Below are 13,128 nucleotides of genomic sequence, written 5' to 3' on the forward strand. Positions count from 1 at the left end.
ATTTTACAATTTTTTTAACATTTCGTATGCTTGAAATTTTTCGTAATAAAATTTAAAAAATGTTTTTAATTAAATAGGACTATGAATTCAGTTATTCTAGCCACATCTCAGGTACTAGTTGCTACACATAGTAGCTGGTGGTTACCTTGCTGAACTACAGATAAAGGACATCGCCATTATCTCAAATAAGTTTACTGGCCAGAACCTCTCTAGATAATGTAGCTCAGGAGTACTGCACACCTTCAGAGACTAATTCTTCCCAACAAGGTCATCCTCACTGTCCCGGGGCAAGTGAATCGTCACTGCAAGGACTGCCCCCTTTAAAAAGTGGGGGTTCAGATAGAGAAAGAACAATACCAGGGGCATGCTTACTAAGAGAAATAATGAAAGACCAAGTCTATCAGAAAGACGTTGAAGGGAACTGAAAATCACGAGTGGCAACTATGGTCATTAGAAATTAAAATACACACACACATGTGCGTGTAAAAGCCTAAATTTTTAATAATTTGTCATGCTGAGAACTCATTTAGTTCCTACAGAAACACAAATATATTGTGAAATATCTTATTTACAAAATTTACTGTGAAAATAAGGAATAAGGGCAGAATAAAAGATGTGTTTAACTTGGGGTGCTGACTTTACTCTTGTAACCCTTTAGGCATTATTGATTATACCAAAAATATTTAAATTTTAATAATTCCTGGGGGGTTGGTGATAAATGTAAAAAATCCAGAACCTTCTGTAAACAACTTCTATAGGCACCAAAAAATTAAGTCCCATTAGGTATGGAAGTAATAAAGGTAACACGTAATTGCCTTTAACGGATGAAACTCTGGCTGCATGAAAGAACTTCTGCCATAGGATGTCCTACCATAACAATTCTTTATGATCTTAAAGTGAATAAAAAGACGTACCCTTCTGGAAAAAAGAACAAAAACAAAACAAACAAACAAACAAAAAACCACTCTCCATGCAGGCTTTGATATGTTTTATTGGAGCAAAATCTCAACAAAAAGTTGCTTTCATTTACAGAATTTAATACGTGTGAGGACTATCTAAACCACTTGGACCCAAGTGAGAAGAACCATTAAGCCTGTTTATGTATTTTCTTATTTTCAGTGGGCATACAAAACAAGAGTTTCACATTTATAAAAATCCCAATATTGTAAGTGGCAAACCCATCCCTTAATTAAATATAAAAACAGCTTTTAAAAAAACATACAACTTAGATTGGTTTAATCTTGAAATGTAATCCAATAAGACTAAAAACTAAACATTTCAGGTCCTGTACCAAGTAGTAAAATACTCGAAGGCCTTCAGGATCCCTAAAATTTAAAAAGGTAAAAGTTACTTTTTTGTTCCTAAAATGAAACATATAATTTTGTAAGTTAATTCCTAAAACAAAATAAAAAACAAAACCAAGGAATCCAGGAGAAAGGAAGGATTTGCGGCAACTAAAATGAACATACTGAATAATTTTCATTTCCTTTCTCTATCTTTTCTACAAAAAATATAAATTTTATTCACCAGTATTCATTTCATACTCAAGTATTTATTTTCTTATCAAAGTAAGAACTATACATAGCAAAAATGTATAAAGCAGATATAATTATAAAGATAGAAAAAATAATACTCATAATACTATAAATTTAATGTCACTCCTTACAGAAAAACTATGAATATTTTGGCATTTCTCTATTTTTATAACTAAAAGCATTCCCTGGCCCTTTTTGATTAAAAAAATTTTTTAAATGTTTATTTTTGAGAGAGAGAGAGAGAGAGAGAAGCAGAATGCGAGTGAGGGAGTGGCAGAGAGAGGGAGACACAATCTGAAGCAGGCTCCAGGCTCTGAGCTGTCAGCACAGGGCCCGATTTGGGGCCTCAGTTCATGAGCCGGGAGATCATGACCTGAGCCAAAGTCAGATGCTTAACCGAATAAGCCACCCAGGGACCCCTGTTCCTTGTACCCTTTTTAACGTTGTTTTCCATTACATGAAAAATAATTCGCAAATGATTTCTAATTAACAATTCTCTTTTTGTTAAACAGTTGGATTTTTCCCCAATTATAAGTAAGACTCCAATGACCATTTTTATGACTAATAAAGCATTTTCATTATTTACAGTATTTCCCTAAAATAGATGCTCAGAAATGGAATTACTAAGTCAAAGATGAATTTAAAATGCTAGCACCTTTTGATGCACAATTATCAAACTGCTTTCCAAAAAACACTGTACCAATTTAAAATCCCACTTAGGATATGAATGCCAGCCACATCCTCACCACTGTGGGGAAATAAATGTGATAGTTTAAAAGTATCTGGTCGGTCTTTATTGTATCTAATAGTTACTATACATTCATTCCTTTCTCCTTTCCTCTAACATATATTTACCAAGCACCTATCCTGTGCCAGGCACTGTGTTAACTTTGGAGAAAGAGCAAGGTTCTCATGGAGTTTATATTCAAGCCAGAAAAGCAAATAAATAAGTTATTACAATTTAGGGTGATAGGACAAAATACTAAGAAAACATTTTGAGGGGTAAAGAGAGAAAAGTAACTCCAAGTAGAGAAATTTTTCAGACAAAAACAACAGTATGTCCTACAAAGGCCCAGAGGAAACAAACTTGGAAAGACAGAGGAAGCTAAAACCATCCTTAAGTTACAATGACTTTTTTCAAATTCTTTCAAATATTAAATTCAAAGATGAGGATGATGTGATAATGAATGATATAATCCAATAAGGATTTCTTTTAAACTCTGTAAAAAGATACCCAGATTTTTACCAAAAATAGCTATTACAACACAGTTGTCAGATTAACATTCTTTTGATAATCACAAAAATACGCTGCTAACCACTTTGACAGCAAGTCTTTAATGACATAAAAGTTAGAATTACATCTGCATAATAAACTGATAGGATGCCACCAAAATAATCTTAGAAAACTGGCTACTGTTCTAAAATGAGCCTCTCTAATTAATTACGTCAATTTAGTCAAAATACTTTAACATACTCACTTTGACTGATTTACATCAATAAGAGAACCTATTTTTGATGTGGTAAAAGAAATGTGCTCATCTCCAATTACAATTTCAAGTTCCTGAAAAAAACAAAATAGATTCATGTAGTTAATATAAAACTCCATCTCAGAAGCGTCTGTATTCTTGTTACCTAGAGGTCCCAATTGTAGCTGCGAGTTTTCTAGCAGTCATAGAGGAGGAAAAAAAAAAAAAAAAAGAAAAGAAAAAGGAAAAGGAACTTGACCTGTTAGACATAAACTATGTCTGTAAAATAAAAACCTCATCGAATGCTCAGGAGTTCCCAATATTAGGATCAACCAAGAACTGCTTTCCAGAGATCTCATAAAGAAAACACTATAAATATGAATGACACATGAACATTTCTTATGTCCGTAAAAACTAAAGAAATAACTTTGAAGCACAATGTTGTAAAAATAATAATATGGGTAAAAACCTATTTTTAATCAATAAATATAAGCACACTCAACCATTCTACCAGAAATGCAGAGTATTAACAGCACCACTTTGGGATCTACTGTGTATGAGGCCCTGCTGCTAGGGACTTTAAAACATACTCTGTAATCCCTAAAATACCCTTATCAGGGTATTTGACAAATGCAAAATACAAGATTCATAAAGCATAGGGAAAAACATCAACATTTACAACCACTAATAAGTGATAGTACTCATATTTGAATCCTGGGCTGTTAACACTGAAAGACTCACACTTGTTTGACTTCACAAAACATTTAAAATTAAGCACTACTAAAACAAATACAACATACTGTAGACATTCTCAGTGTGCCATAATTACTGGATAAGTTTTTCTCTATATTTTATCTGCAAATCTAAAACCAATGATTAAGAGGCTATGTCTGTAGTGATATATCAGGTTAAATAACAAATGCCATTAAAGACAATCTCAGCTATATGTCTGATCAAAAGACCTAATTACACACAGTTTATGGCACACACAATATGGAGAATTACCTAAGGCTCTCAATCAATCATAAAATCTTTGACTTAAAGATCCAATGGATGATCTCTGGAACATGCTTAACCCTCCCCACTAACCAAAACATAAGCACATCATCGAGTGGGTACATAAAATGCTGGGTTCTCCCAGAGTCTAAAAGAGATAAAAGGTTTACTGCCGTTGTCTGTTTTTTAGTACAAATGTACCCATTGCATAAAGCAAACTGAGATTTAAATTTATTTTTTAAAAGTGTTTTTCAATGCATAAAATAAATACTGTTAACTGTTACCTTTGCTTTCCTAAATAATGTTTCTTTAAACAGAAGAGCTAAGTGACTGCTATAGAATGTCAGCATCTATTCAATTTCTCCACATTTTCTTCTAGAAGAAAGTAATATAAAATCAAAGAAGGTGACATAAAGTATAATTCTTAGGAACATAAAAAAGTGAAATTAAGTGCTTCTTCCTCCAGGAATTGTATCTCATGTCTTCAAGAGTTGAAAAGACCCAATCAAACTATCTTTTTACAGAGTGAAATGAAACCTTCAAAGTTCTTCACAAGCCCTCTGAGAAACATTAATTACTCTAAAGGGAATATGAGGCAAAAGCAATGGTCAGTTCGAACAAAGACACCAATCAAATCCCTCTCCTGGGCATAAGGATGCAAACAAGGGTTCTCAGAGTTATAAAAATGAAGAAAGTAAATTTTACAGTCAATAAGAATCCTGTCTTGAATTTAACAAACAGTGTACTTATTCCTAATAGAAGTAATACACAATAGAAATTATTCATAACAGCGTGAAAACATCATAGCTTTAACTGGGGAGGCTAGAGAGAGGACTGGTCAGAAAGAGGTCTAAATCTTGAGCTAAATCTTGACTCCTTTACTACTCAGAGGTAGCACAGGAAATGAGCCTAAGTGAAACAAAATTAAACAGGATTTACCGGGTGCCTACTAAATGGAAAACCAAAGAACCAATGGTCTATTCTAGATAAATAAGGAGAAACGTAACAATGAATTATATTACCAACTTTTAAGACGTATGCATTTAAAGAACCACTAAACACCAACCTGTCGGCCAACTCTGTCAGGGGGAGGCCACAAAGCATCATCTTCTTTTGTAATTTCACTGTCGTCAATGATTCTCTTCAGTTCTTCCATTACACTCTTGTGTACATAAGCCTGAAAATAAGTTCCAGTAAAAATTTCATGTCTATTTCTTCCCCCAACTCAGAATGAAATAATCATACAATGTTACAGACACTAAATATTCAAAGGGAGTATCAGGGAAGAATCGAATGCTGATTCCAAAATTACAAGGTGAGAGAGAATCACTCATCCATAGGATGCTTCTTCATTCTCTTGCCCTTTCCTTGAATATAGATTTGTCTCCAAATTTAAAAAAAAAAAAAAAAAAAAAAAAGGTAATTTACACTAGCCTCCTTTTAAAACCCTGGATTCTGGACTTCTTAACATGGGACTCAATTACCTGAGTGGTTAATGGTGATAAGGGAAAATCTATAAGGTGAACAGAGGCAAATACAAGTAAACATCACAGCTACTGTTCTGAACTTTTTCTTATCCCTAACTTTTGAGCCTTGTATTTAAATTCACACTGTGTTTAGCACCTGGGTAGCTCAGGTCATGATCTCAGGAGTTCATGAGTTTGAACCCCGCACCAGGCTCTCTGCTGCTAGGGCAGAGCCCGCTTTGGATCCTCTTTCTCCCCCTCTCTCTCTGCTCCTCCTCTGCTTGGTTTCTTTCTCTCTCTCACTCTCTCTCTCTCTCTCTCTATCCAATAAATGAATAAAAACTTAAAAAAAAATAAAATGCATACTGTGTTTAAATATTGACTATCAATTAGTTTTATTTTTATTTTTTTTTTCAACGTTTATTTATTTTTTGGGACAAAGAGAGACAGAGCATGAACGGGGGAGGGGCAGAGAGAGAGGGAGACACAGAATCGGAAACAGGCTCCAGGCTCCGAGCCATCAGCCCAGAGCCCGACGCGGGGCTCGAACTCACAGACCGCGAGATCGTGACCTGGCTGAAGTCGGACGCTTAACCGACTGCGCCACCCAGGCGCCCCTGACTATCAATTAGTTTTAAATAGTGAATGTGACATAAAGACAAAATGAACTAAATCATATGTTCAAAGGTGGGTCTACAATTTAATATATTCAGATTGCTTCTTTTGATGTTACACATGCTACAGTTATATCTAATTTAAATAGAATCCCTTTTCAATCTATAAAGTGGCTTCTTTATAGTAATATAGCCTTAGATGTAGTTTTGTAAATTCAAAAAAGATCTGAAGAAAATGGTCTAAATGTAAAAAATTAGACATTCAAAAAGAACTTACCTCCTTTCTGATCATGACATCATTTTTGTAATTGCTGTTGTTGGCATATCTAAGCTTTCCTGTGGGGAGTGGAAAAAAATTCAATCTATAACAGCAAAAACTGCTAAAAAAAAAAAAAAAAGAAAGAAAGAAAGAAATGACACTGTAAGCAATTTTGAAGGTAAAGACCATTTTATACTACCACTTTTTTTATTAATAGTTTCTGCCTTTTTAGCATAAGATCAATGCTAGATCTGTATTTGCTGGTAAAAAAAAAAAAAAAAAAAAGCTAAAGCTGAAGCTAGTCATTTTCAAATACTCCATACCTTCAACAGAATTTTTAAGTATTCAACATAATTTTTAAATATGTCATGACTTTGGGGCACCTGGGCGGCTCTGTCAGTTAAGCATCCGACTTCTTCAGCTCAGGTCATGATCTCATGGTTCATGAGTTCGAGCCCTGCGTCGGGCTCTGTGCTGACAGCTTGGAGCCAGGAGCCTGCTTCAGATTCTGTGTCTCCCTCTCTCTCTGCCCCGACCCCACTCATGCTCTGTCTCTCTCTCTCTCTCTCTTAAAAATAAATAAACGTTAAAAAATTTTTTTTCAATAAATAAATAAATATTTCATGCCTTCAATATAATTGGAGGGCCTTTTTTTAAAGTTTATTTATTTATTGGGGGCAGGGGAGCACAAGCTGGGGAGGGGCCGAGAGAGAGAATCCCAAGCTGATAGCACAGAGCCCAATGTGGACTCAGTCCCATGAACCACGAGATCATGACCTGAACCCAGACCAAGGGTCCGACACTTAACCAACTGAGGCACCCAGGCGCCCTTTAGGAGAGTTACTTTTAAGGCTCATTTGCTTAAGCTATTATCATGAACTAGACAGGGAATCTGAAAAAGGAACTAACATTTCTTTTAAAGCCTATGTTTTATGTCTTCATTGGTCCTAAGTGATTTACCCAGAGCATTTAATCTAATCGGTGCTTCATCTATTCATGGTTGAGAAAACAGAATTCAGTCACTTGCCCAGGGACACAAAGATTCGGATCTGGATCCACCTTCTTCCAATACTCACACTTTCCCTACTACTCCAAAATGTTCTCTATACAATAGGGCAATGCTAATATTTTAGCACTGTCACTAGGATGCATATGCTATGTAACGCTTCTAGATAAAACGTAGGCCAGTTTGTTAGCTGACCTAGAGTTAATTTTAATCCATCGTTGACTTTTGTACTCCTTGATGCATGCTTCTCCTTATGGCTGTAGTCAGTTGCTCAGGGACAGATGTAATATGGTCCTGATCTCTGATGTTACCCTAATGAGGTGATCCCCTCACTCCTGAAGGAAGTATGTGGAATGGTGTGATGGCAGGTTACTGGATGAGAACCACCGTCCTGGCATGAGATTTCCCTGATAATATCAGACTGCTTAATTTACGTGACTGGCTAAACAGGATATAGGCAAGCTGCAAGCTGTTCACAGGCAAAGACACTAAGAAGATTATCACCTAAAAAAAGAATAGATGGAACATTCAGGTAAATTTGGCTCCTTAGCTAAATTGAGAAGAGACGTGGGGAGAACAAGGGAGAATAAAGTGATTACAGTTTCTAAATTGCATGGCTGTAGTTACCTTGAGTTCTTCCTTCAACGTCTGATTCTCTTCCTCTTTCCTAATATACGAGGCTTCTCTACTTTTTCTTTTTTTTTTTTTAAAGTAGGCTCCATGCCCAGCACAAAGCCCAACACGGGGTTTAAACTCACACGACCCTGAGATCAAGACCTAAGCTGTGATCAAGTCACTTAACCGACCCACGTGCCCCTTCTCGACTCTTTCACTCCCACAGAACTTTGCCAAAACATATCGCACCACTTAATATCCACGCTGTTTTATGGCTAGTTTCATGTCTGTGTCGCCCACCAAGACGTAACTCCTTCATGGAAATTAAAGAGTCTTATTCATTACTGTATCCTCAATTTTTGTATTTACTTGTTGCCCAGCACATAACACGCATTCAAAGAAGGAAAGCCTAGGCGGGTGGACTGCCCAGGTTGCCAGGAGAGTTCAGTATACAGTAACACTTCTCTTTAGAGAGAATCGGAGCTGTCAAAAGATAGACTATGTTGCACCTACACGGCAGCAGGCAGCAGACCGTTCACCCTTTGCCCATGCTGTTTTCAGCAGTCTGAATGGTTTTCTCCCTCACAGGCCCATAACATCCTATTCTCATTTAAAGACTCATTTGGGGCTCCTGGGTGGCTCCATCAGTTAAGCTTCCGACTTCCGCTCAGGTCATGATCTCTCAGTTTGTGGGTTCGAGACCCTCATGGGGCTCTGTGCTGACAGCTCACAGCCTGGAGCCTGCTTCGGATTCTGTGTCTCCCTCTCTCTCTGCCCCTCCCCTACTCATCCCCTGTCTTTCTCTCGTTGTCTCTCTCAAAAATAAATAAATGTTAAAAACTAAAAAAAAAGGGGCGCCTGGGTGGCGCAGTCGGTTAAGCGTCCGACTTCAGCCAGGTCACGATCTCGCGGTCCGTGAGTTTGAGCCCCGCGTCAGGCTCTGGGCTGATGGCTCGGAGCCTGGAGCCTGTTTCCGATTCTGTGTCTCCCTCTCTCTCTGCCCCTCCCCCATTCATGCTCTGTCTCTCTCTGTCCCAAAAATAAAATAAAAAAAAAAAAAAAAAAAAAAACTAAAAAAAAAACCAAACAACCACAAAAAAAAACTCATCTTGAAAGAGGGCTCCGGCTGCCTCCATTGGGATCTCAAACTTTTTAGTTAGGTTCCTCCTTCCAGCTTGTCTCTCGGCTCCTGCAGAAGACCCTAAGGGCAAAGTATCTCCTAACGGGAACAAAAACTACTCCCTCAAGCAACAAGGACTGCCCCGAGCCATCAAGACCTCACCTGGGATTGAAATCCAAGACAATAATCAATTTAAAATTCAAGGTCCACCGGCACAGAACCCACCCACCTTTGCCCCACGTTTTCCTTACATAAACCTGGAAGTATTTTTTGCATTTTAGAGACGTCTTTGAGAAGCTAGTCCGCTGTCTTCCGGTGCTGGCCTCTCTGAAATAAACTTTCTTGTTTCACCATCAGTAGATTCTCTACCTTTGGATTTGTCAACGAGCCTCCGATTTGGTCTGTTTGGGAACCCGGGAGACAAGTGCTCCTGTAGCCCTGCGCACCAGCTGCAATTTCAACTGTTACCTTCTCTAGGAAGCTTTCCTTGACGCCTCCTACACGTAGCCCTCACCATCCCCCTCTTTTGTATCCTATGGGATACATCATTACATCATTACATCATTACATTACATTCATTTTTCTACACTGAAGAGCTCCCTTCTTCTGAGCAGGTCCTTTTCCTACACACGTGGCTTGAGAGGCAGGGCCTGAATGAATACAATGGTTGAATGGGGAGTCCGAAAATTAACTGGTCACCGGAAGACCTTCAGCATCCCTTGGACTCCGGCACGATGGGATGTTCTTCAAAATGTTCAGGTATGACGTCAAGTACACGAGATGCCTTTTCAGGTCCCTTCCGGTGCGCTGGATGCAGGATTCTGCTTACCCCCAAGTTTTCGGTATCTGGCAGGGTTCGATTTTTCTGAATTAATTTACACCGATCAATTGTCTTTTCTTCACGGAACCAATGTACGCCTCGGATAGACTTTCGTTCGTGTGTATTTCGGCTCTAGTGGCCCCAGCCCCCACCGCAGGCTCGCCAGCCCACCGCGGACGGCTCAGCCCACCCCGCCCCCTCCGCGTCCTCTGCGCTCCGCTTCCCCCAGCCGCGCAGCGCGCTCGGCGGCGGCGCCGCTCCCCTGCTCACCGTCTGGCCGAAACTCGAACTCCAGGAACTCGTGTCCAAACTTGCCCTTGTGCCCTACGTAGTAGCGCAGGTAGAAATCGCTGGCCATAGCCATTTTCGTCCCCCTGAAGCCCGCCCGAGGCCTGGCCGACGTGCCGCCCGGCGCCTGGTAGTGACGTCATCGCCCAGGGTAAAAGCGTCGCGGCGGGCGTGCCTTTCTGGTCCCCGGTGACCGGAGGAAAGCGGGAAGGCGGGTTCTCCCGGGCGAGACTCGGAGGCGCTGGGGAGACCTGAACTTGGTTTCGCAAGGTTGGAAGAACATTTTTTTTTTTTTTTTGCAAAATTAAGTAGATCGTGTGCTACAAGCAAAACACAGAAGTGTGAAAATGTCATAGTATTTTTTTATAGGCTGAGAATTCAGGTGTGCAAGTCGCTTTTACTTTTCGGGTCTCTAATTCTCGCGGCATCCTGCCCTCAGGAGGGGGGTGTGGCATGAATTCGCCTTTCACTGGTGGAGTGAGGAAAGATAAAGCCGGAATCCGAATGGTTGACCTGGACTACAACCCTTTCCTGCAGTTAGATTCCTAACCGGAGATTTCCCCCTTTGCACCACGGTTGCTAGCTAGCTGACAGCTAGGAGCCTATCAAACAAGAGGTATGAAATTTGAAAGACACATTGAAACTAAAGATCCCTGAAGTCACGATATAAAAGAGTTCCTTTTAATAGTAAAACGTGTACCATTCAGCAAGGGTTAATCTTTAGTAGCCTGTGGAGTTTTGGCAATTTGCCTGAAGATCACATGGTTTAGCCCACGTTTCTTACCAGAAAAGAATTACATTGGGGAGGGGAAAGAATGCTCCAGTGTGGAATGGGTTTTGAAGGAGGTGGAAAGACAAGGGGAACGTTTACGGAGTCTACTTTTCAAATATTATTGATCACCCTGTTTTTACCAACCGAGTAATTCTGCTGGGTGACCTTTAACCCTCAGCAGTATTTAAAATAAAGAGTGGCAGTCAGAAGACCTGCGATTCATTCCCATCACTTATGCTCTACTAACCTTGGTTGCTTAGTCACTGTCCACACCTGTTTGTTCACCAACTGAATGAATATCCTATGATCAACTTTGTCAATCTTTGTTGAGAAGATCAAATGAGATAATACATATATAATAAGCTTTAAAATTTATAAAAACAAGGGTGCCTGCGTGGCTCAGTGGGTTAAGCATCGGACTTCGGCTCAGGTCATGATCTCACGGTTCATGAGTTCGAGCCCCACGTCGGGCTCTGTGCTGACAGCTCAGAGCCTGGAGCCTGTTTCAGATTCTGTGTCTCCCTTTCTGTCTGTCCCTCAGCCACTTTTCTCTCTCTCTCTCTCTCTCTCTCTCTCAAAAATAAACAATAACTTTTTTTTAATTTATAAAAACATACAGGCATTTCTTATGTGCCAGAAATGGACAGACACTGGTAATAATGATAGAGCCGTTTAGAAGTTTGGTCTAGAAAAGAAAGCAAACATGTAGTCAGATATTAGCACAAGGAAGCAAATATTACAAGAATATTTTTAGCTCTTTTGAGGAAGATACAGTCGCAGCTACAAAGGAGCTTTGGACTTGCCCGCTCCTGTTCCCAGCTCACTGCTGTTAGCTCTCTCCAAGGAACCAGTCATGAAGAAGCCACACCACAGCCATGGCTTTTAAAGACACCATAAAGACACCCGTGGAACCAGACGTGGCAATTCATTGAATTAGAATTATTATAACCAGACGCAACTTAAAATCTTTGGAGAAGGTATATGCTGACTTGATCAGAGATGCAAAGGGAAAGAATCTCAAAGTGAAAGGACCAGTTCAGATGCCTGCTAGATTCACCACAAGAAAAACTCCTTGTGGTGAAGGTTCTAAGACTCAGGATCATTTTCAGATGAGGATCTACAAGTGACTCATTGATTTGCACAGTCCTTTTGAGATTGTTAAACAAGATTACTTCCAAGAGTATTGAGCCAAGAGTTGAGGGTGAACTCACCACTGCAGATGCTTAAATCAATTTTTTTAATAACTTGATTATCAGTTGTAAAAAAAAAAAAAAGAAAAGAAAGCAAATTTTTAAATGCTGGTAGTACAGCAGAAGAAGCAAGCCACTTTATTGGGGAATAGGAGAAATTGAAGAAAGGGAAGTATCAAGGAAGGCTGTGTAGATGTACGATCTGAATTGGACCTTGTTGGGTAAGTTCAGTGTATGGTCAAAGGGAGGGAAAGCATTCAGGGCAGAAAATAGCCTGAACAAAGGCACAGTGGTATGAAAGTGCGTGATTCTGGAAAGCCAAACACTTCACTATAGTTAGAACATAAAGTTCAGGGGCGCCTGGGTGGCTCAGTCGGTTAAGCGTCCGACTTCAGCTCAGGTCACGATCTCACGGTCCGTGAGTTCGAGCCCCGCATCGGGCTCTGGGCTGATGCCTCAGCCTGGAGCCTGCTTCTGATTCTGTGTCTCCCTCTCTCTCTGCCCCTCCCCCATTCATGCTCTGTCTCTGTCTCAAAAATAAATAAACGTTAAAACAAATTATTTAAAAAAATTAAAAACAAAAAAAAAGAACATAAAGTTCATAAAAGTGGAATGACTAGAAAGGCAGACTGGGCCAGATTATGTTGAGTCTATATTAACACTAATATAACTGTCAATGTAGAAATCTATATTAACCATTGTATAAATGCTAATATAGAAAAGTTATTCAGTTCCTATTATTTGCTGCCATTATGGAAAATATACAAGAGACATAAAGCACTATCCCTTAGCACTAAGGTAACTAACTGTTTTGGTTTGCCCAGGACTAAGGAGTTTCCTGCGATGTGGGACTTTTCAGTTGTAAAGCCTGCAAAGACCCAGGCAAACCGAGATCAGTTGGTCACAGTACTTACTACAAGAATAACCCATAGAAATCTGACCACGTATTCCATAGTATCTCTGAAAATATAGGCAATAATC

At 39.4% G+C, this 13,128-nt stretch overlaps 1 protein-coding gene and 1 pseudogene across 4 annotated transcripts; one reads left to right on the forward strand and one right to left on the reverse strand.

Annotated features, from left to right (window-relative positions):
• Positions 1-973: 973 nt before the first annotated feature.
• On the reverse strand, positions 974-10,340 carry MAGOHB (mago homolog B, exon junction complex subunit). 4 transcript variants are annotated; one of them, XM_043565028.1, is made up of 5 exons: positions 10,168-10,337; positions 6,355-6,457; positions 5,064-5,174; positions 3,014-3,096; positions 974-1,325 (listed from the first exon to the last, which is right to left on the reverse strand). In XM_043565028.1, the coding sequence occupies exons 1-5, from the start codon at positions 10,326-10,328 to the stop codon at positions 1,226-1,228; spliced, it is 558 nt and encodes a 185-aa protein (XP_043420963.1). In that variant the 5' UTR covers positions 10,329-10,337; the 3' UTR covers positions 974-1,225. The 4 variants fall into 4 exon arrangements, with proteins under 4 accessions (XP_043420963.1, XP_043420964.1, XP_043420967.1 ...); XM_043565029.1 differs by having other exon boundaries at positions 6,355-6,413; positions 10,168-10,335; XM_043565032.1 differs by lacking the exon at positions 10,168-10,337 and adding an exon at positions 9,329-9,613 and having other exon boundaries at positions 6,355-6,413.
• A 1,229-nt stretch (positions 10,341-11,569) lies between these two features.
• On the forward strand, positions 11,570-12,279 carry LOC122474054 (annotated as a pseudogene).
• Positions 12,280-13,128: the final 849 nt, after the last annotated feature.

Source organism: Prionailurus bengalensis, chromosome B4, assembly GCF_016509475.1.
Source record: "Prionailurus bengalensis isolate Pbe53 chromosome B4, Fcat_Pben_1.1_paternal_pri, whole genome shotgun sequence".
Classification (NCBI taxonomy): Eukaryota; Metazoa; Chordata; class Mammalia; order Carnivora; family Felidae; genus Prionailurus; species Prionailurus bengalensis.

Coding starts and splice junctions, on each gene's coding strand:
- MAGOHB (XM_043565028.1), bottom strand. CDS start 10,328: ATGACGTCACTACCAGGCGCCGGGCGGCACGTCGGCCAGGCCTCGGGC. Junction 3,097..5,063: donor CTGACAGAGTTGGCCGACAG/GTTGGTGTTTAG, acceptor TGTTTTTTTCAG/GAACTTGAAATTGTAATTGG. Junction 1,326..3,013: donor ATTGATGTAAATCAGTCAAA/GTGAGTATGTTA, acceptor TTTAAATTTTAG/GGATCCTGAAGGCCTTCGAG.